At 43.6% G+C, this 24,973-nt stretch overlaps 1 protein-coding gene across 1 annotated transcript in view; it reads right to left on the bottom strand.

The window, feature by feature from the left end:
* Positions 1 to 24,973, bottom strand: part of loxl2b (lysyl oxidase-like 2b) — an 84,207-nt gene that overhangs the window by 40,765 nt on the left and 18,469 nt on the right. The window contains 1 exon segment of the mRNA XM_061906961.1: positions 7,094 to 7,305. Coding sequence (XP_061762945.1) covers positions 7,094 to 7,305 — 212 coding nt within the window.

Here is a 24,973-nt window from a genome sequence, read left to right as displayed (position 1 = left end):
ATTCACCGTATGTACATACATACATATACACATACTGTACAAATACACTTAATGTACATATACATTCACTGTACAAACATACATATACACATACTGTACGTATACATACATACACTCATGCCTATAATCCTATGAAACATATAATCATGTTTCATTAAACATATATTACTGTTGATACCCTACGAGAAACTGGGTAAAACCTGGCACACTGACAAAGCTTAACCTATTCTTACTATAACAATCTATAAGGTTAATACAGTTCTCTTTCTTCCCCTCATTGATTGATTGATTGATTGATACTTTTATTAGTAGATTGCACAGTTCAGTACATATTCCATACAATTGACCACTAAATGGTAACACCCGAATAAGTTTTTCAACTTGTTTAAGTCGGGGTCCACGTTAATCAATTCATTTTATCTGCTTTCTTTTGTATTTCAAGTTATCATTACATACATGTATTGTTGCATTTGAAACAATTGTATTGTTGATAATAGGGGTAATTATTATTATTCATTATCAATAGTGCTATGTCATTGGTATTTTTAATTGTTCCATTTGTAGTGTAATTACGTTCAGTGTCATTTATGTGTTAATAATATTTACTTTTTATCATATTTGTACATATCTTGTTTGCTGATGTTATGTTGCTGCTGTGGTTGTTAGTTCTAATTGAGGCTTTGGGGAAACGATATAAGAACCTTAATCCATGCTATCAATGAATCTCTGAATTTAAATTTCTGTAGAGTAGCAAGAAAGAAAATTCTTGAAAAGGCTCGAGGCTGCTGTGTTTTGAAGAGCAAGCTGCTTAAGTGCTCAAATCTAAATAGGCTAATGAGTGTGCATCACTCCGAATGTTCTGCAGAGATTTGATTTCTTCATCACACTCAGTCCCAAACATTCAAGCCATTGATGACTTAGGGTAGCCGGGTGTTGTGCTTATTGGTGTAAATGCTCCCTATTGTTGTGAAGTGAGAATGGTATATATATGCTCTGGGCATGACGTTAAAGTGCATCCGGCAGTGGAGGCTCCTCTATAGGGTCTTGGGGCACTAGGAGGTTAACCCCTTTACTACTGTTACCCCGGTTGGCCCTTGGCAAAGGCCTAGTACCTGACTGCCCCTTAGCCAGGGATACGGTGAAGACCTCAACGGCGGAGCAGGCGAAAGACGGTAGATTTAAAAACTATCACAAAGGCGGAAGAAGGCTGCAGCATAAAAGGGTCCCCAGTCGTCTTGGACTCCATGCTACTGGACCCTGACCTGATTCTGTCAAGGATCGTGTGGTGACTGTCTGTGCACCAATCTCCCCACGTTAAACAAAGTCACCAAACACCCCAACCAGGAGGATCGTCATACTCGTTCGAGTGATCGCCGATGACATATGCTCTGGGATTGAATGGCAACTTGTTCAGGACGAACCCCGCTTCACAGAAGGACTAGACTTCCACTCAACAACCACCTCAATAAGAACAACCAGTATAGAAAACTAATCAAAAACTTCTACCAACCGGATAAATATGCACATTCTTCAACTAAAACTTGGTTGTAGCACTTTTTGATTTCATTATAGCACTCATTTTCTGGGGGGTAGGAGTCCATTAGCATAGCACATCTTCAATTGTAATCATTGCACCAGTGTTCCAAATCTGTCAGCTTGAGCAGACTTCTTAATAATTCTTCCGATGTGAGTAAGGCCAGACGGGATTGTTGTCACATGTCGGACACAGCAAGTACTTTCCACAAATTCCTGTAGCTCATTAAATCTGCGCTGCTGACCCGTCTGCGCTCGGGATGGTCTCCTGCTGGCCCCACTATGGATTGGACTCTCACTATTATGTTAGATCCACTATGGACTGGACTTCCACAATATTATGCTAGACCCACTCGACGTCCATTGCATCCGGTCTCCCCTAGGGTCACTCACATCTGCGGTCCTCTCCAAGGCTTCTCATTGACATCCTACTGGGTTGTGAGTTTTTCCTTGCCCTTATGTGGGCTCTGAAACGAGGATTTCATTGTGGCTTGTGCAGCCCTTTGAGACACTTGTGATTTAGGACTATATAAATAAACATTGATTGATTGATCTTTGATTGGCTGACCGGTTTTCTTGTGGAATGTCATCACTGTGCTCCATGGACTAATACAGGGGTCGGGAACCTTTTTGTCTGAGCCAAGAATCCAAATATTTAAAAATGTATTTCCGTAAGAGCCATATAAAAAATTTTTTCAACACTGAACAACTAAATATTTGCATTTTTAAGTAAGACCAACATTTCTAGAGTATAATAGGTCTCTTATTCTTTGTAATAACATTGTTATTCTGAAGCTAACTGTGTGCGGGGGCGTGGCCTGCGGGCCTACAGCGAAGCGGGGTGTTGCCAGGATCGGCCTCGAAATCAGCGACAGATGCGTAGATGGCCCACCTTTGCCTTGTTATCTAATCAGCTGTCGCTCTGTTATAAGCAGCAGCCAGGAGGAGAGACGGGGTTGGGGCTGGAGCCAGAGCGCGAGCGAGAACGAAAGAGGAAAAGACAATTGCTAGGAAGCAACTGAGAGACTTATTTAAAAATAAAACAATATTGTAACCCTGAAACAGGCTCTCATGTCGCTGCTTGGTGGTCTGAAGAACCCCCGGGAGGGCAAGCCCCACACTAACCAATATTAAATACATAACTTCTTACCATTAACGCAACTCCTAGAACAGGTGCGGTAGTAAACGGATGGATGGATTCAAAATGCATGAGAATTGTTTATATTTTGAACGTTATTTTTAACACTGTGGTTACAAGTGGAATTATTCATTACTAGGGCTGGGCAACGATTAAAAATTTTAATCGAAGTTAATCGCACTATTTCTCTGATTAATCGCGATTAACTGCATTGTATACGCAAAGCCCAATAATGAATTCAAAAGTAGTGTGTAGTGCACCTTTATTGGAATATTCTCCCACGTGAACAAAAGCGCCAAAACATTTGTTGTGCAAACACAATTTAAATCAGTCCTTGTTAAACAGTAGTAGTTAAATAGCATATTTTATGAAAATCAACTCAAAAAATGTAAATACAAACATTTAAGATTATTACTACCACTGCCAGAGTATTTAAGTTATCCTGTTTGTTATGGAAAATAAATATAATATACATACAAATCTCTGAGCCACAATCATAACATCTGAACAGGCAATTTCTGAGGTAACAGCAGGAACATTTTTATTTATCAGGGATCTTATGTTTAAAAAACCTATGTCATAGGTAGTGGGCTGTTTTAGGGAATTTTTGATCAAATTATCCGTAGTAGCAATATTAATAATGTTGTGTTTATTCTGCGTAGTGCACTTAAAATAATTATGACCATATCTAGGAATTGATATGATGGGAATTTTCCGATTGTTTGATAAACTGAACGCATATACATGGTACTATATTGTGATGTTATGAGCCAGGGGAAAAAAGAACTACCCTACCCAGCATGCAACAGGAGTGACGAGCATGCGCGGTAGCCCGCTATAGGTTGTGTCGCCATGACGGCATCTTGTATGTTGTGATATGCACGCTCTGAAAGCAAATGTTAAGAACTCAGCCAACACGCCTCGTCTGCATTGTTCATAAATAAACAGACAACACATATACTCCGCTGCTTCACAGGCCGCTGGATGTAGCCGGCAAAGTATTCCCATGCTAGTTAGCCGGTCTAGCAAGCACGCCTCATTCAGTCCAAAACGGCCCGATCTATCCACATCCAGAATTGTCTGGCGGTCGTAAGTGATCCCGGAGTGACCACGCTGTAAGCCAGCCATGAAATGTGCAGAATTGTCCGGTATTTTTGCCAAATGTTCCATCTTTACCAAGAGCCCCTCGACGCCGGGCGACGCCATCTTGTTAAGAAAAGGCGTTAACAAAATAAAAGCATGTAAACAACATACGGAAATGTGCGATAAAATAATTGTCGGCGTTAATAGATTGATGAGTTAACTCATAATTAACGCACTAATTTGCCCACCCCTAATATATACACATATATATTTATATATTTTTGTTTCACTACTTTTGGTGTATATCTATCTATCTATCTATCCATCTATATATATATATATATATATATATATATATATATATATATATATATATATATATATATATATATAAGGGCTGCAAATCTTTGCGTGTCCCACGATTCGATTCAATATCGATTCTTGGGGTTGTGACTCGATTATATATCAATTTTTTCGATTCAACGCGTTTCTCGATTCAAAAATGGTATTTTACCGATCCAAAACGATTCTGTATTTATTCAATACATAGGATTTCAGCAGGATCTACCCCAGCCTGCTGACATGCTGGAAGAGTAGTAGATATTTTTAAAAAAGCTTTTATTATTGTAAAGGACAATGTTTTATCAGCTGATTGCAATAATGTAAATTTGTTTTAACTATTAAACGAACCAAAAATATGACTTATTTTATCTTTGGGAGAATATTGGACACAGTGTGTTGTCAAGCTTATGAGATGCGATGCAAGTGTAAGCCACTGTGACACTATTGTTCTTTTTTATTATTTTTATAAATGTCTAATGATAATGTCAATGAGGGATTTTCAATCACTGCTATGCTGAAATTATAACTAATATTGATACTGTTGTTGATAATATTCATTTTTGTTTCACTACTTTTGGTTTGTTCTGTTTCGTGTTTGTGTCTCCTCTCAATTGCTCTGTTTATTGCAGTTCTGACTGTTGCTGGGTCAGGTTTGGTTTTGGAATTGGATTGCATTGTTATGGTATTGCTGTGTATTGTTTTGTTGGATTGATAAAAAAAAATAAAATAAAAAAATATATATATAAAAAATATCATTTTTTTAAAAAATGTGAATCGCACAACGTGAGAATCGCGACTCGTATTCGAATCGATTTTTTCTCACACCCCCTCTATATATATATATGTATACAATTTAAATGTGAAATAAATTATATTGATATTATGAAATTGTCATAATTAATATCTTGTGTAAAAATATACCGAAAGTTTATTCCTGTGCGAAGAAACGTCATGACCTTTATACTCAAGTTCAAATATTGATATCTAGTTAGGGGTTAAAAAAAGCCCCGTTACAATTTAAGGTTGTCCACCGTATTTATTTCACTAACTCCAAACTTTCCAAAATATATCCCAATATCTCGGATACTTGTAACAGATGTCACATGTCACCTGCGAACATGACGCACATGTTTTGGTCTTGTCCCCATTTGCTGGATTATTGGACAACTATTTTCAAACACCTTGCTAAGGCACTGGATTTAAATCGGACACCATGTGCAGAAATGGCTATTTTTGGGACGGTCTCAGATCCCCAAATAAGGAGAAAATTTAAGGATAGTATCGCCTTTGCATCCTTAATCTTGAATGGGATTGTGCTGAAAATTGTAATTTTCCTGAAGGAACTCTCCTGACAGAATAAATAAAGTACTATCTAATCTTATTAGCATGTAGGAGAATTTTGCTGGAGTGGAAGTCACCTTTCTGCCCCAAAGCCTCCTTATGGCTTAAAGATCTTATGATGCATTTAGATCTGGAAAAAATAAAGTTCAATCTTAGGGGGGCACCTGAGAAGTTTTATTTTGTTTGGGGCTGTATGGTTGACTACATAGTTAAATTAAAGACGCTACAGGACACATGAAAAGTTCACCTTTCATAAACCAGCTTCTTTTTGTATATTTGTTTTAATATTTATTCCGGGTGTATATTTACTATCTGCCTATGTTGAGAAGAAAGTGATGTACTCTGGAATGCCCTCCCGGTAACAGTTCGAGATGCTACCTCAGTAGAAGCATTTAAGTCTCACCTTAAAACTCATCTGTATACTCTAGCCTTTAAATAGACCTCCTTTTTAGACCAGTTGATCTGCCGCTTCTTTTCTTTCTCCTATGTCCCCCCCTCCCTTGTGGAGGGGGTCCGGTCCGATGACCATGGATGAAGTACTGGCTGTCCAGAGTCGAGACCCAGGATGGACCGCTCGCCTGTATCGGTTGGGGACATCTCTACGCTTCTGATCCGCCTCCGCTTGAGATGGTCTCCTGTGGACGGGACTCTCGCTGCTGTCTTGGATCCGCTTGAACTGAACTCTCGCGGCTGTGTTGGAGCCACTATGGATTGAACTTTCACAGTATCATGTTAGACCCGCTCGACATCCATTGCTTTCGGTCCCCTAGAGGGGGGGGGGGGGGGGGGTTGCCCACATCTGAGGTCCTCTCCAAGGTTTCTCATAGTCAGCATTGTCACTGGATGTGAATTCTCCCTGCCCACTGGGTGTGAGTTTTCCTTGCCCTTTTGTGGGTTCTTCCGAGGGTGTTGTAGTCGTAATGATTTGTGCAGTCCTTTGAGACATTTGTGATTTGGGGCTATATAAATAAACATTGATTGATTGATTGATAATTATTTTCCTTTTGTGACTGTACCTTTTAACTTATGTAGGACCTGGGGGGAGGGGGGTTTATGTCTGTATGGGGTGTGGGTTGGGTTGTTGTTCTTGGAAGTGGGTGGGAAAAAAAGGGGAAAATGTGTTGACTGTTCTATTGTACATTGTAATACCTGTCAAATTCAATTAAAACATTTATTTATAAAAAATCCCCGTGAGAATAGTACATTTTTCGACCCTACCTCCTAAAATATTCGGAATCGAAACCAACAACCGGAATCAGAACCGGAATTGTACACATTCTGATGATCCCCAACCCTAATTGCAACCATTGTAGTTATTCCTGACTACTGTCGAGGTGGCTCTGAGGAAGGCATCTCCGGTAATATCCCCGGTCTCAGACCCAGGGACGCAGTCACAGTTTGCGCACTTCTTAACAACAGTAGTACCTCGATTTACGAGCAGATTGCATTGCACCACCAGCTCGTAACTCAAAACACTCATCCCAGCCCTTTGAAATACATTTAAATCAATGGAATCTGTGCTCGGCCCGACCTAAACACCACAGTGTTGACATGTGACGTGCCTTTGGAAATGAAACCTAATTTCAAGCTCTGAATGACCAACAACAACCCTGGTCAACATCACCACACAATGTATTTTAGCACAGAAATACCTACTTGTAGACTCTGGTATTAAACTTCCTCTCCGAAGGGAATCCAAACATGCCGCAGATGACTCTGCTGTTAAACTGGCTCCACTCGGTATTACAGATCTGCTTCCATTTACCGCCATCCTTCACCTCCACATAGCCCTCTGTCACGGGGATCCGCTTGCGTAGTGATGACAAAATGGCTCGAATGCGCACATCTTCAACTTGAATATCAAGATTCTGTAGGGAATACATTGATGAACAGGAAAGAACACGTTTATATGATGCTTATTTCCATGCTAAACCTCAATCTAACCTCTAATGTTGCATACCAAACATCGTATTTCTGCTTCCACTTTTGGCAATGATCGGCCAACTATTGTGCTGCTTGTAACTTCTCAGTCTGATCAAACTTTAGTGTTGTTAAAGGCCTACTGAAACCCACTACTAGCGACCACGCAGTCTGATAGTTTATATATCAATGATGAAATATTAACATTGCAACACATGCCAATACGGCCTTTTTAGTTTACTAAATTGCAATTTTAAATTTCCCGCGAGGTATCCTGTTGAAAACGTCCTGTGACGTCACGGACTGTCAGGAAATATTAGCGCTGCACCACTAGCGGCTAAGTCGTCTGCTTTAATCGCATAATTACACAGTATTTTGGACATCTGTGTTGCTGAATTTTTTGCAATTTGTTCATTTAATAATGGAGACTATAAAGAACAATGCTGTTGGTGGAAAGCGGTGGATTGCAGCTGTTTATAGCACCGAGACAGAGGCGGTGTTTCTTTGTTTGTTGTGAAGCAGAGCGGTCAAGCGAACATGTTTTCAAACAGCATGTTTTTGGATGGGACAATTGTGATATGTATCTTACCGGAGACATCATTGGATTATTCGTCAAAAAGGCAGCTGTGAGCTTGGCTCCTCGGCTTCTCTCTGAGACACTGCGTGTTCACCGCAGCCATCCGACCTCGAGGTATGTCTTTACAATCTCACTAAAACACCATTAAAACAATAAGCAGATAAGGGATCTTCCAGAATTATCCTAGTAAATGTGTCTAATTACATCTGAAACGCTCACACTGCCGCCGCCCGGAGCAGTTGCTTTTTTTCTTTTTTTTTTTCTAGTCCTTCACTATCAATATCCTAATTCACAAATCTTTCATCCTCGCTCAAATCAATGGGGAAATTGTCGCTTTCTCGTTCCGAATTGCTCTTACTGCTGGTAGCTCCCATTCTAAACAAAGTGAATATGTGAGGAGCCCTGCAACCCGTGACGTCACGCGCACATACTTCTGTTACAGGCAAGGCTTTTTCTAATAGCGACCAAAAGTTGCGAACTTTATCGTCGATGTTCTCTACTATATCCTTTCAGCAAAAATATGGCAATATCGCGAAATGATCAAGTATGACATATAGAATGGACCTGCTATCCCTGTTTGAATAAGAAAATCTCATTTCAGTAGGCCTTTAAAAGGTCCGATGCTAAATAATCTCAACAGTAAATTATTAGAATGCGTACCAGTGGATCAGTAAATGAACAGTTCATTTTCAGCTTCATAGCGAACTATGAGGATTCTAATCTACATTTAACACACTGTCTTGCTTTCCTTAACATGTATTGGTGTATGCTTTTGGTGTATATTTTGCATATGTTTTGCTCCAGAGTCATATGTATAACCCTTTTTTTTTGTCTTGCTCAAGGACACAACGGACGTGACGAAGTTGGTAGAAGGTGAGGATTGAACGAGGAACCACGCCGTCTCCCTAAGTTAAAGTTAAAGTGCCAATGATTGTCACACACACACTAGGTGTGGCAAAATTATTCTCCGGATTTGACCCATCACCCTTGATCACCCCCTGGGAGACGAGGGGAGCAGTGAGCAGCAGCGGTGGCCGCGCCCGGGAATCATTTTGGTGATTTAACCCCCCAATTCCAACCCTTGATGCTGAGTGCCTAGCAGGTAGGTAATGGGTCCCAATTTTATAGTCTTTGGTATGACTCGGCCGGGGTTTGAACTCACAACCTACCGATCTCAGGGCTTCCACGTCTTCTACGTCCAAAACCCCGAGAATGAATGAATGAATGAATGAATGATTGAATCAAACATGTGTTAACGATGACCAAGCAAATAATAATAAAAATACATTGATTACATTTTTTGCAAGGCCAATGAAAAAGGTTTGTGATCTGAAAATGGTCTGAACTTTGGACATCCCTGAAGTATTGAGATTTGTTTTTTGTTAAAGGGGACGGCGTGGCAAAGTTGGGAGAGTGGCCGTGCCAGCAAACTGAGGGTTCCTGGTTCGATCCCCACATTCAACCAACCTCGTCACTGTCACGGCGCGGACTCGAACCCGCTTTTCTTGCCGGGACCTCTGCTGACAGCGCACTCGGACATGCCCCTGCTCGCGCTGAGCGCTGCACGTCCATGCAGCGACAAGCCTGTAGACGATAAACAATCTGCACACCTGGGACTGATGAGGGTGAGCGGTATAAGGACCAGTGGACCTTAGGAACCTTCCCGGAACTTAGTTTCTCAATGGTGAACCGTAAGCGACAAGCTTTATGCTCTCTCTCCTTGTTTCCTCTCCAGGGCCTCATTTGTCCCCTGTCTTCTCCCTTGAGCCCGCAGTGTTTTCCTTTAGTTGCCCTGGATCTCGACTGCCTCCCTCGATCCTCGACTCATGCCTGGACATGGACCCTGTCGCCTCTCTCTCTCAGCCCCAAGGACCTCACTTGGATCACGGATATCCTTTTGCCTAGCCCCCTGTGGATTTGTCTGCTTCCCCATCCAATATCACGGCAACCCACACCAGTTAATTATACACAACGTTAAACACCACACACACTCTTGGATTTTGGTCACACATTCCATTCTTTAGTTTAAGTATCGTTAGTGAAATGAAGTGAATTATATTTATATAGCGCTTTTTCTCTAGTGAATCAAAGCGCTTTACATAGTGAAACTATGTAAAGATATTGAAACACAATATCTAAGTTACATTCAAACCAGTGTGGGTGGCACTGGGAGGAGGTGGGTAAAGTGTCTTGCCCAAGGACACAACGGCAGTGACTAGGATGGTGGATGCGGGAATCGAACCTGCAACCCACAAGTTGCTGGCACGGCCGCTCTACCAACCGAGCTAAACCGCCCCAGTGTTGTTTGTTATTTATACATATATATATATATGAATGTTGTCTGTCTATTTGTGTTGGCCCTGCGATGAGGTGGCGACTTGTCCAGGGTGTACCCCGCCTTCCGCCAGATTGTAGCTGAGATAGGCGCCAGCGCTCCCCGCGACCCCGAAAGGGAATAAGCGGTAGAAAATGGATGGATGGATGGCTATATATATATATATATATATATATATATATATATATATATAAAATAAATCATTGAACATTACCGCCCCCTAGTGTCTGAGCCGTCATCTCCCTCTGTTAAACCGTAACAGTCACGTCCGTTGTGTCCTTGAGCAAGACATGAATTGATTAACGTGGACCCCGACTTAAACAAGTTGAAAAACTTATTCGGGTGTTACCATTTAGTGGTCAATTGTACGGAATATGTACTCAACAGTGCAATCTACCAATAAAAGTTTCAATCAATCAATCAAAGACACTTCACCCTTTCTCCTGATGGGTCGTGGTTAGGGTCTTGCATGGCAGCTCCCACCATTAGTGTGTGAGTGTGAATGGGTGATTGTGGAAATGGTGTCAAAGTGCTTTGAGTACCTCGAAGGTAGAAAAGCGCTATACAAGTACAACCCATTTACCATTGAGAAGGCATAGTTTACTAATTAGGCATTTCCCTCCAAGAAGGAACCAATGCCAGGGGATTGAGAAATACATATTCGAAATTTTTGCTATTTCCCGCCAACGATAACAACTTTTGCCAGTGCAGAGAGTAAAAAAAGAGCGTGTGGTGATGTCTTCGGTCCACTCAGTGGCAGACATGTGCAAGTGCGAAGGGCGCCCTGGCCGGAGTCCAGTGGAGAAAACAAAGGAAGTCAGAAGACGTAAACAAGATCCCTGCCAAACATCACATTGTCTGCACAAGGAACTTGTGTAAAAAGTCTAGAAAAAGAACCAGATATTCTCGCCCATTTAATGTGGACTAATTACTGTCCTGTCTGGATATCAGCTGCTTCTCACGTGGATTCACATAAAAAAAAAGAGCAGTTGGGCCGATTACAAACATATGTGTCTTGTTTCGCTCGGCACTCTCCCGGGAGAGATGCCTTTCCTGTTCCTCGGTTTGGGAGAAACTAGCACAGACGGAAAAGCCATTTATGGCTGACATACAAAGCATGAAGAGGCCCTCCAGAGCGAGATAGCCATGCATGTTTTCAACCTAAATGTACAAGGACTTGAATAAATCAGACATGTAATCTTGGGTCTCTGTAGACATTTTTTCTTCTTGAGAACGAATCACACTTTATACATAACACCTCGCATTCACAGCGTAAAGTCACGTCTACACTAAGTCGTTTAACCCCTTAAACTAATAATTATTTAGTCTAAGACCCGTTTCAGCCACACTAAACCGGCGTTTAAGGTCCACCTCCTCGGACAAACGTTTACACGAGTAAGTCAGCCTTGTATTTCTTGAATCTACCATGAATTGATTAACGTGGACCCCGACTTAAACAAGTTGAAAAACTTATTCGGGTGTTACCATTTAGTGGTCAATTGTACGGAATATGTACTGTACTGTGCAATCTACTAATAAAAGTATCAATCAATCAATCAAACTCCGGCACTTCGCTTTGTATGGACTCATTGATCGTCTACAAACTGAGTTCGGAGAAAAATTGACGCCAGAAAGACCTTGCCCACACAAAAGGTGACGTCAGAAAGACCACGCCACAGCCAGCCTCATAATGAAGCGGTTTCGTAGCTCGGAGCTAACCACTGGAAAAATGAAGGCGAGTCATCCAGACATGCCCCTGTGTCCCCAGGGTCCAATTCCTTAGAACAGGGATCGGCAACCTTTACCACTCAAAGAGCCATTTCGACCCGTTTCACAAAATGAGGAAGACAATGGGAGCCGCAACTGTTCTCGCCAATATCTGCTGGTGGTCATCCAGATGACAAGAATAAGGGCATGCTATGAAGCCATTGCCTTAAACACCTTCTACAACATGTAAAATCTGCTTGACAGTCCAGCAACATGTTGTGAGAGGCTTCCGCAGATGCACGCACACGACTGGAAGGCATACTGGGTGATACAGAGTACACTGACGGTTGTGATATAAACAATTTTAACACTCCTACTAATATGCGCCACATTGTGAACCCACACAAAAGAAGAATGACAAACACATTTCGGGAGAAAATCCTCACAGTAACACAACATAAACGCAACTCAACAAATACCCAGAATCCTTTGCATCCATGACACTTCCTAACTATGTTATACACCCAGCGAGCACCAAACCTTGCCCACCTCAACCACGCAGGGAGGGCGTGGGGTTGGGGTGGGGGGTTTGCTGCGTTCCAGCATTCGGTTTTGTTGTTTTGCAGTCTCTCAGTATTAGTTTTGTTTTTGGTGCCTTCCCAAGTAGCACTCGTCTTTTTGTTTGTTTTTCTCATCAAATTAAATAGAATTTTACCTGCATGTTGCCTCCTCAGCTTTCCTGCATCTTAGGAACACGCCGAATATGGCCGCTGTGCGACCAGAGCGTCACAGTAAGTCCTAACCAAGACATTAAAGTTATCCAGCAGTTCCCGCTGAGGAAATCACGGACGAGGAATATGAGCGGTTGTTTTGAGCTGAAATGGAGGCAGAGGCTCAGCTTTCCCCCTGCTGAGGTTCTATAGACTATGATGTGGGGGCAAGATTGCGGTCTGGTCCCAATAGACCAGGGGTGTCAAACTCAAATACAGAGTGTTCCAAAATTCTAAACTGAACAAAACCGCGGGCCAAAGTTGAACAATTTAACCTTTTAATAGGGACCCAAACAAGTTTTGCATTGGATATTGAACAAGCAAGGCTTATATAACTTTATAGTGACATGCAAAATCGAGTTTTGTTGGTAGCGGGGGTGTATATTGTAGCGTCTCTAAAGAGTTAGTGCTGCAAGAGCTTCTGGGTATTTGTTCTGTTGATGTTGTGTTACAGTGCGGAAATGTGTTTGTCATTCTTGTTTGGTGTGGGTTCACAGTGTGGTGCATATTTGTAACAGTGTTAAAGTTGTTTATACGGCCACCCTCATTGTGACCTGTATGGCTGTTGACCAAGTATGCGATGCATTCACTTGTGTGTGTGTAGAATCCGCATATATTACGTGACTGGGCCAGCACGCTGATTGTATGGCGGCAAAGCGGACATGACGGCAGGTTGTAGAGGACGCTAAAAGCAGTACCTTTAAGGCACGCCGCCGATATTGTTGTCCAAGTGGAAATCGGGAGAAATTCAAGTGAATGGTTGCCGGGAGTCTCTTGGGAAAATTGTGAGGGTTGGCAAGTATTAGAATTAGCGGTGAATGCATCGCCGCTGTATAATACCGGCAGGCCAGCTCTAATGTTAATTTAATATTGTCTCAAGGGCCAAAATAAATTACATGACGGGCCAAATGTGGCCAGCGGGCCATAGTTTGACACCCATGCAATAGACACTTTTTGCTCGAGTTCTGAACCAGCGCGTCACAGACAAAGGTGGAAGTTGGCGTTGTCACGGAGCGTAGCCCTTCTCTCAGACTATGGTCGAGTATGGGATCCCAAACGGCAACCTGCAGAATTTTTCAGGTTCTGGGCTGCGAACCAGTGCAGTCCAGGCGGGACATTGCCAACCGAACTCTTTAAGAACGCACGAGAGCACAAGCACCGAGGCGCTGGGCTATGCCCCCACAAGGTGACGTGCACCGCAAAGACTTTCCCTCTGCTGCTCACAAAGACACTCTGGTGAAGCTCCAAGCATGGATTTTTTTGTAATGTTGACGTAGCCCGCTGTCCTGCAAGCATGCAGATGCTAAACCATGCACCAAGACCAGCCTCCCAGGTTCCCAAAGCCCACCCACCCTTGGTTTGTGCTCCCGCTAAGTTTGTGGGTCAAACGCTCCTTCCTCTAACCAGAAACAACGTCTTGAATCTGCTCCCTAGGGGAGTAGGGCGGCTAGTGCTAGTAGCTGTGCGACTGGAGAGGCACAGCTAAGCCCACCAAGGCCGCTACCTCCGACACAACCTCTGCCGCCTGTCCTACGTCCAGCGAGGCAGCCACCTACTGCACGGCCGCCGCCAGTCCCACTGCCACCTCCTGCACAGCCCCTGCTGCTCCAGGTCTGCAGACGCCACCCACTACTTTAGCGGGCCTGCAGACGCCACCAGCTGCTCCATTGGGCCTGCATTCGGGCCGCGTTAACTATAAATTTCAATAAAAGCACCATTTTTTTTAAAGGGGAACATTATCACAATTTCAAAAGGGTTAAAAACAATAAAAATCAGTTCCCAGTGGCTTGTTGTATTTTTTGAAGTTTTTTTCAAAATTTTACACCTCCCGGAATATCCCTAAATAAAGCTTTAAAGTGCCTTATTTTCGCTATCTTTGAAACCACCATCCATTTCCCTGTGACGTCATACAGGGCTGCCAATACAAACAACATCGCGGCTACCACAGCAAGATATAGCGACATTAGCTCGGATTCAGACTCGGATTTCAGCGGCTTAAGCGATTCAACAGATTACGCATGTATTGAAACAGATGGTCGGACTATGGAAGCAGATAGCGAAAACGAAATTGAAGAATAAATTGAAGCTATTGAGCAAATAGCTATTGACGCTATTCGGCCATAGCGTGGGTGTACCTAATGAAGTGGCCCATAGCATGGCTGCCTTATTAGCATCGCCGGTAAAATGTGCGGACCAAACGATCAGGACTTTCGCATCTTGTGACACTGGAGCAACTTAAATCCGTCGATTGGTAAGTGTTTGTTTCGCATTAAATGTGGGTATCTAGTTTCAAATGTACATACAGCTAGCGTAAATAGCATATTAGCATCGATTAGCGTACCATGTTAGCATCGATTAGCTGCCAGTCATCCCGTGACCAAATATGTCTGATTAGCACATAAGTCAACAACATCAACAAAACTCACCTTTGTGATTTCGATGACTTAATCGTTGCAAATGCATCTGCAGGTTATCCATACATCTCTGTGCCATGCCTGTCTTAGCATCGCCGGTAAAATGTGCAGACACTCTGGCAAATTTAATGGGGGTCTGGCGGCAGATTTCTTGCCAGTGGTGCAACTTGAATCCCTCCCTGTTAGTGTTGTTACACCCTCCGACAACACACCGACGAGGCATGATGTCTCCAAGGTTCCAAAAAATAGTCGAAAACAGGGAAAATAACAGAGCTGAGATTCGGTGTTTGTAATGTGAAAATGAAAATGGCGGGTGTGTTACCTCGGTGACGTCACGTTCTGACGTCATCACTAAAAGACCGATAAACAGAAAGGCGTTTAATTTGCCAAAATTCACCCATTTAGAGTTCGGAAATAGGTAAAAAAATTACATGGTCTTTTTTCTGCAACATCAAGGTATATATTGACGCTTGCATAGGTTTGGTGATAATGTTCCCCTTTATGTTCCTGATTAACGCACATGGGTCCTTTTTTGACCCTCGGGCTGTGCCGACACACACAAGTGAATGCAATGCATACTTGGTCAACAGCCATACAGGTCACACTGAGGGTGGCCGTATAAATAACTTGAACACTGTTACAAATATGCGCCACACTGTGAACCCACACCAAACAAGAATGACAAACACATTTCGGGAGAACGTCCGCACCGTAACACAACATAAACACAACAGAACAAATAAATGGTAAATGGTTGTACTTAGCGCTTTTCTAGATTAGATTAGATTAGATAGTACTTTATTTATTCTTTCAGGAGATTTCCTTCAGGAAAATTAAAAGTTTCAGCACAATCCCATTCAAGATCAGACAAACATTACAGGGAGACAGAACAGGATCGCTGCTGGGTCTGCCGGCTTTCAGCGCCCCTTACAAAAAAGATGAGATACAGCTAAACAAGGAGGGGAATGGGAGAAAAAAAATAAAAGATTAAATAGAAGATTCTACCCCTTTTAAAAGGAGCCCAAAGCGCTTTGACAGTATTTCCACATTCACCCATTCACACACTGATGGCGGGAGCTGCCATGCGAGGTGCTAACCAGAACCCGTCAGGAGCAAGTGTGAAGTGTCTTGCTCAAGGACACAACGGACGTGACTAGGATGGTAGAAGGTGGGGATTGAACAAGTAACCCTCAGATTGCTGGCACGGCCACTCTCCCAACTTCGCCACGCCGTCCCCAAAATACCCGGAATCCCTTGCAGCACTAACTCTTTCGGGACGCTAAGATATAAACCCCGCCCACACTCACCTCAACCCCGCCCCCTTCTCCCGAATTCGGAGGTCTCAAGGTTGGCAAGTACGGTCACTCCACTTAATAAGCCGCAGGGTTCAAAGCGTTGGGGAAAAAGCAGTGGCTTATAAATAGAAAATATGGTGAATAAACCAAAGAGCAGAAGCCCCAAAACGGAGCCCCGGGAATACCAATTGCGGTATGTGGGGTTGAAAATTCAGTGCATATTTCCACATGTTGCTCTCTACGCTGCAGAAATAATGCAAAGCAGCCGGCTACATGTTGAAGGTGGTGATTATTTTCCCAAGTGTCTTCTCAGTGAGATGAGATCACTAGATCATAGATCAGTTTACACTTCATTCATTACTTCCATAAAGAACATGTTAAATTTATAGGCTGGGTAAGTCTGGGTCACTGCCATGTGTACGTTGTCGTATAGATAATGACGACAAAAGTATTTCAGGCCTCTTTCCTGTGACGTGCTTTCACCCAACAGACCTTTTCTGCAGCGGAGTAACATTTTCCAGCAAAAAAAAAAAAAAAAACCAGAGCGTGCCGTTTTAAAAACATGTGTTTCTAATAGAAACCTTCAACAGCTCTCTCAAGCACGCTCACAAGCGGAACAGTTCTGCCATGTCGCTGTGTGCTTTTTAAGGGGGAGCATCCACAGTTTGGTCTGTTTCGTAATCGTGCACAACTGTGTTTGAATTTTCTTGAAAATAGATGAAAGGATTAAAATATAAGAAAAAACATTATTTATCCGGATGCAGGAAAAAAAAAACACATTCCAATGAACTGATGTTAATATCTATTAAAAAGCACTAAGTGTAAACAGATAAGAAACCGTGAACCGGTACACAGAATAATTAATAAGTAAATAAAAATCTCTTTTCATTTGGCATACGCATCTAAAACAACAATAACATTACCGAGCAAAGCCAGCAGGATTTTTGGTCATATTTTTTGATCCGGACCTATTTTTTCAGACTTTATGAGAAGTGCCTAAAGGCCACGTGGTTGCAACCCGGATGTTGGGTCAAAAGTACAAAAGGCAACAGAGGTGTGGGGGTTGTTGTTGTTGTCATCATGGTAATTGTCATGAAATAAGCTCATAAAATGGCTAAGGAAACATTAAAGCATATATCCATCCATCCATCCATCTTCTTCCGCTTATCCGAGGTCGGGTCGCGGGGGCAACAGCCTAAGCAGGGAAACCCAGACTTCCCTCTCCCCAGCCGCTTCGTCTAGCTCTTCCCGGGGGATCCCGAGGCGTTCCCAGGCCAGCCGGGAGACATAGTCTTCCCAACGTGTCCTGGGTCTTCCCCGTGGCTTCCTACCGGTTGGACGTATCCTAAACACCTCCCTAGGGAGGCGTTCGGGTAGCATCCTGACCAGATGCCCAAACCACCTCATCTGGCTCCTCTCGATGTGAAGGAGCAGCGGCTTTACTTTGAGTTCCTCCCGGATGGCAGAGCTTCTCACCCTATCTCTAAGGGAGAGCCCCGCCACATGGCGGAGGAAACTCATTTCGGCCATGACCCAAAGCTCATGACCATAGGTGAGGATGGGAACGTAGATCGAGCGGTAAATTGAGAGCTTTGCCTTCCGGCTCAGCTCCTTCTACACCACAACGGATCGGTACAACGTCCGCATTACTGAAGACGCCGCACCGATCCGCCTGTCGATCTCACGATCCACTCTTCCCCCACTCGTGAACAAGACTCCTAGGTACTTGAACTCCTCCACTTGGGGCAGGGTCTCCTCCCCAACCCGGAGATGGCATTCCACCCTTTTCTGGGCGAGAACAAATATTTTGAGTCTTTATTCATTATATGCAAGAGCCTTTCAGCTGTTTCTCCCATACAAGTCGTTTTAATAGTGGTTCCCCAAATTTGACCATGGGCCATACTTTTAACACCACTGGTTTACATATTCTACCAGGACGGCAAACTAATGAAAAAAAGGGTTTCTCTAAGCTGATTTGAATATCGTTTATGAACATTTTGAGCACAGAAAATTGCCGCCAAAAAACTAATAACCGTGATTATTTTGGTCCCAATAACTGTAATAAGAAATGTTCATACCGTGACATTGTCGATGAATATTAGGTATTACTTCTAGAAGTTTTCTGTGGGTTGGTACTGTACTTGTAGAGTAACCACATTACCCATAAGTCTTAGAGCTAGAGCGGAAACTAAAGTATTTTCTGGACCATAAGGCGCATTGCATTAGAAGGTGCATTAAAGGGGTCATATTATTATGATTTTTATGTGGTCTACATAACATGTAATGGTGGTTCTTTGGTCAAAATGTTCCATAGATGACGTTTTACGGATCATCTTCAGGCCACTTTCTGACAGTCGCTTCAAGATGCGCCATTTTGTGGGCGGTCTTATTTACATGGCTCACCTTCGGCAGCTTCTTCTCCCCGTCATCTTTGTTGTAGCGGTGTAGCGTGCAAGGACGGGTGTCGAAGAAGTGTTAAAGGATGGAGCTAACTGTTTTAATGACAATAAGACTTTACTTCATTCAATAACGGAGCAGCATCTCCTCATCCGTGCCTCCCTAGTGCAACAACAATGTGTACCGTGAAAAACCGTCCGACCAGAACTCCCTAATAACTAAAAATCCTTGGGTGAATAAAGTAAACTCACTACACCGGTATGTTTTAGCGCTTTAATAGCAAGTCCACTGACAGATATAAGTAAGAACTTTAAACTACTTTATATTAGAAATGGCAAGAGCAGAGGATGACTGTTCCTTAACAAGAAGATAGAGAAAAAGAAGAAGCTTATCGACCATGGTGTCGGCACGGACTACAAAGGCGCGCACATTTTCAGGACTTATGCAGATCCCAAATACAGATCAGCAGGTACCAGAAGGTAAAAAAAGTTGCTTTTGCATAATATCGTGAAACAAAACGGCAGATATGTCTTACCTTATACACACACCATAATAATACTCCTATGTTGAAGCACGGTACAATCCATAAAAACTTCATCGCCTACCAAGGTCCTACTAAAACATTTTGATTGATTTTTGAGCGCCGTGTGTAATGTTCTGTATTTTTAATGGCTTCACGGTGGAAGAGGGGTTAGTGCGTCTGCCTCACAATACGAAGTTCCTGCAGTCCTGGGTTCAAATCCAGGCTCGGGATCTTTCTGTGTGGAGTTTGCATGTTCTCCCCGTGAATGCGTGGGTTCCCTCCGGGTACTCCGGCTTCCTCCCACTTCCAAAGACATGCACCTGGGGATAGGCTGATTGGCAACACTAAATTGGCCCTAGTGTGTGAATGTGAGTGTGAATGTTGTCTGTCTATCTGTGTTGGCCCTGCGATGAGGTGGCGACTTGTCCAGGGTGTACCCTGCCTTCCGCCCGATTGTAGCTGAGATAGGCGCCAGCGCCCCCCGCGACCCCGAAAGGGAATGAGCGGTAGAAAATGGATGGATGGCATATAAAATGTTGGCGTTGTGTACTGCCATCATATTGCAGTCTACACATATCTCTTATGTGTGACTGCCATCTACTGGTCACACTTATCATTTCACCAAGTACCATACAAAAATAGCTTCAAGGTCGGTAAGCACAACCAAAATGATTCCGTACATTAGACAAAACGGGGTTATAAGGCACACTGTCGAGTTTTGAGAAAATGAAAGGATTTTCACTGCGCCTCATAGTCCGAAAAATATGGTGACTTAATTAGGAGCGAGTATTAGTATCCTGTATAGTTTTCAAACATAAATCCCCAGAATATACGTACATAAATACAGTCATAGTCAAGTTTACATACACTTGTAAAGAACATATTGTCATGGCTGTCTTGAGTTTCCAATAATTTCTGCAACTCTTCTTTTTTTTTTGGTGATATAGTGATTGAAGCACATACTTGTTGGTCCCAAAAAACATTCATAAAGTTTGGTTCTTTTATGAATTTATTATGGGTCTACTGAAAATGTGAGCAAATCTGCTGGGTCAAAAGTATACATACAGCAATGCTAATGTTTGGTTACATGTCCCTTGGCAAGTTTCACTGGAATAAGGTGCTTTCCTCCAGAACTTTCCTCCAGAAGGTCTTATCTTTGTCCATGAAGTGAAGTGAAGTGAATTATATTTATATAGCGCTTTTCTCTAGGGACTCAAAGCGCTTTACATAGTGAAACCCAATATCTAAGTTACATTCAAACCAGTGTGGGTGGCACTGGGAGCAGGTGGGTAAAGTGTCTTGCCCAAGGACACAACGGCAGTGACTAGGATGGCGGAAGCGGGAATCGAACCTGCAACCCTCAAGTTGCTGGCATGGCCACTCTACCAACCGAGCTATACCGTCCATGTGATGTCAGATAAAACAAAAATTGAGCTGTTTGGCCACGATACCCAGCAATATGTTTAGAGGAGAAAAGGTGAGGCCTTTAATCCCAAGTACACCACACCTACCGTCAAGCATGGTGGTGGTAGTATTATGCTGTGGGCCTGTTTTGCTGCCAAGGGAACCGGTGCTTTACAGGGAGTAAATGGGACAAAAAAAAAGGGAGGAATAGCTCCAAATTCTTCCGGACAACCTAAAATTATCAGCCCGGAGGTTGGGTCTTGGGCGCGGTTGGGTGTTCCAACAGGACAACGACCCCCAAATACACGTCAAAAGTGGTAAAGGAATGGAGAAATCCGGCTACAATTAAAGTTTCAGAATGGCCTTCCCAAAGTGGACAATGCTGAAGAAACAAGTCCATGTCAGAAAACCAACACATTTAGCTGAACGGCACCAATTTTGTCAAGAGTGATCAAAAATTCAAGCAGAAGCGCCTTGAAACTTGCCAAGAGACATGTAAGCAAATATTAACATTGCTATATGTATACTTTTGACCCAGCAGATTTGCCCACATTTTCAGTAAACCCATAATAAATTCATAAACAAACCAAACTTCATGAACGTTTTCTGTGACCAACAAGTATGTGCTGCAATCACTCTATCACAAAAAAATAAGAGATGTAGAAATGATTGGAAACTCAAGACAGCCATGACAATATGTTCTTTAGTGAATTGTGAATTATATTTATATAGCGCTTTTCTCAAGAGACTCAAAGCACTTTACATAGTGACACCCAATATCTAAGTTACATTTAAACCAGTGTGGGTGGCACTGGGAGCAGGTGGGTAACGTGTCTTGCCCAAGGACACAACGGCAGGGACTAGGATGGCGGAAGCGGGAATCGAACCTGCAACCCTCAAGTTGCTGGCACGGCCACTCTACCAACCGAACTATACCGTCCATGTGATGTCTGATAAGACAAAAATTGAGCTGTTTGGCCACAATAAACAGCAATATGTTTAGAGAAGAAAAGGTGGGGCCTTTAATCCCAAGTACACCACACCTACCGTCAAGCATGGTGGTGGTAGTATTATGCTCTGGGCCTGTTTTGCTGCCAATGGAACCGGTGCTTTACAGGGAGTAAATGGGACAAAAAAAAAGGGAGGAATAGCTCCAAATTCTTCCGGACAACCTAAAATTATCAGCCCGGAGGTTGGGTCTTGGGCGCGGTTGGGTGTTCCAACAGGACAACGACCCCCAAATACACGTCAAAAGTGGTAAAGGAATGGAGAAATCCGGCTACAATTAAAGTTTCAGAATGGCCTTCCCAAAGTGGACAATGGTGAAGAAACAAGTCCATGTCAGAAAACCAACACATTTAGCTGAACGGCACCAATTTTGTCAAGAGTGATCAAAAATTCAAGCAGAAGCTTGCGGATGGCTACCAAAAGCGCCTTGAAACTTGCCAAGAGATATGTAAGCAAATACTAACATTGCTGTATGTATACTTTTGACCCAGCAGATTTACTCACATTTTCAGTAAACCCATAATAAATTCATAAACAAACCAAACTTCATGAACGTTTTCTGTGACCAACAAGTACGTGCTCCAATCACTCTATCACAAAAAAATAAGAGATGTAGAAATGATTGGAAACTCAAGACAACCATGACTTTGTTCTTTGGGGCGGTATAGCTCGGTTGGTAGAGTGGCCGTGCCAGCAACTTGAGGGTTGCAGGTTCGATTCCCGCTTCCGCCATCCTAGTCCCTGCCGTTGTGTCCTTGGGCAAGACACTTTACCCACCTGCTCCCAGTGCCACCCACACTGGTTTAAATGTAACTTAGATATTGGGTTTCACTATGTAAAGCGCTTTGAGTCACTAGAGAAAAGCGCTATATAAATATAATTCACTTCACTTCACTTTACTTTACAAGTGAATGTAAATTTTGACCACGACTGTATATGCATTCAAAACGTAATGCCTCGGGAGGAAAAACATTGGCTAATGTGCCAATCATAAATCACTCAGCAGTGACGAAAGGCTGACTCAGCAACGTACGTGTCAACTAGGACGAAACTGGAAGGTAACCGAGAGAAGTGGAAGATTTGAATTTCCGTCTGCGGGAGGGGAAAAGCATGAGCTAAGATAGGAAAATGTGAGTTGTCGTAGTCGGTCATGAGGTGAACGTATAACCAGTGTGTGTGGGGCGGGGGGAGATGAGAAAATAAAGGTTCAAACATTGTCCTGTTATTCCTCCAAATTCAACTCATATTTGCGTGTTTATGTGCCACCAGAAATCTCAACTGAAGGAGGGGGGTCAGGGGACTTAAATATACACAAGTAAAATAAAAAAAAATGGCTCAATAAATCCATCCATCCATCATCTTCCGCTTATCCGAGGTCGGGTCGCGGGGGCAGCAGCCTAAGCAGGGAAGCCCAGACTTCCCTATCTCCAGCCACTTCGTCTAGCTCTTCCCGGGGGATCCCGAGGGGTTCCCAGGCCAGCCGGGAGACATAGTCTTCCCAACGTGTCCTGGGTCTTCCCCGTGGCCTCCTACCAGCTGGACGTGCCCTAAACACATCCCTAGAGAGGCGTTCGGGTGGAATCCTGACCAGATGCCCGAACCACCTCATCTGGCTCCTCTCGATGTGGAGGAGCAGTGGCTTTACTTTGAGTCCCTCCCGGATGGCAGAGCTTCTCACCCTATCTCTAAGGGAGAGCCCCGCCACACGGCGGAGGAAACTCATTTCGGCCGCTTGTACCCGTGATCTTATCCTTTCGGTCATGACCCAAAGCTCATGACCATAGGTGAGGATGGGAACGTAGATCGACCGGTAAATTGAGAGCTTTGCCTTCCGGCTCAGGTCCTTCTTCACCACAACGGATCGGTACAACGTCCGCATTACTGAAGACGCCGCACCGATCCGCCTGTCGATCTCACGATCCACTCTTCCCTCACTCGTGAACAAGACTCCTAGGTACTTGAACTCCTCCACTTGGGGCAGGGTCTCCTCCCCAACCCGGAGATGGCATTTCACCCTTTTCTGGGCGAGAACAAATATTTTGAGTCTTTATTCATTATATGCAAGAACATTTCAGCTGTTTCTCCCATATGAGTCGTTTTAATAGTGGTTCCCCAAATTTGACCATGGGCCATACTTTTAACACCACTGGTTTACATATTTTACCAGGACGGCAAACCAGTGACAAAAAGGGTTTCTCTAAGCTGATTTGAATATCGTTTTTGAACATTTTGAGCACAGAAAATTACCGCCAAAAAACTAATAACCGTGATTATTTTGGTCCCAATAACTATAATAACAAATGTTCATACCGTGACATTGTCGATGAATATTAGGTATTACTTCTAGAAGTTTTCTGTGGGTTGGTACTACACCACAAGGGATCGATACAACGTCCGCATTACTGAAGACGCCGCACCGATCCGCCTGTCGATCTCACGATCCACTCTTCCCTCACTCGTGAACAAGACTCCTAGGTACTTGAACTCCTCCACTTGGGGCAGGGTCTCCTCCCCAACCCGGAGATGGCACTCCACCCTTTTCCGGGCGAGAACCATGGACTCGGACTTGGAGGTGCTGATTCTCATTCCGGTCGCTTCACCGATCCAGTGAGAGCTGAAGATCCCGGCCAGATGAAGCCATCAGGACCACATCATCTGCAAAAAGCGGAGACCTAATCCCGTGGCCACCAAACCGGATCCCCTCAACGCCTTGACTGCGCCTAGAAATTCTGTCCATAAAAGTTATGAACAGAATCGGTGACAAAGGACAGCCTTGGCGGAGTCCAACCCTCACTGGAAATGTGTCCGACTTACTGCCGGCAATGCGGACCAAGCTCTGACACTGATCATACAGAGAGCGGACCGCCACAATAAGACAGTCCGGTACCCCATACTCTCTGAGCACTCCCCACAGGACTTCCCGAGGGACACGGTCGAATGCCTTCTCCAAGTCCACAAAGCACATGTAGACTGGTTGGGCAAACTCCCATGCACCCTCAAAAACCCTGCCGAGAGTATAGAGCTGGTCCACAGTTCCACGACCAGGACGAAAACCACACTGTTCCTCCTGAATCCGAGGTTCGACTATCCGGCGAAGCCTCCTCTCCAGTACACCTGAATAAACCTTACCGGGAAGGCTGAGGAGTGTGATCCCACGATAGTTGGAACACACCCTCCGGTCCCCCT

Source organism: Nerophis ophidion, linkage group LG07 (genome assembly GCF_033978795.1).
Source record: "Nerophis ophidion isolate RoL-2023_Sa linkage group LG07, RoL_Noph_v1.0, whole genome shotgun sequence".
Lineage (NCBI taxonomy): Eukaryota > Metazoa > Chordata > Actinopteri > Syngnathiformes > Syngnathidae > Nerophis > Nerophis ophidion.
This window is presented reverse-complemented; position numbering and strand designations above follow the sequence as displayed.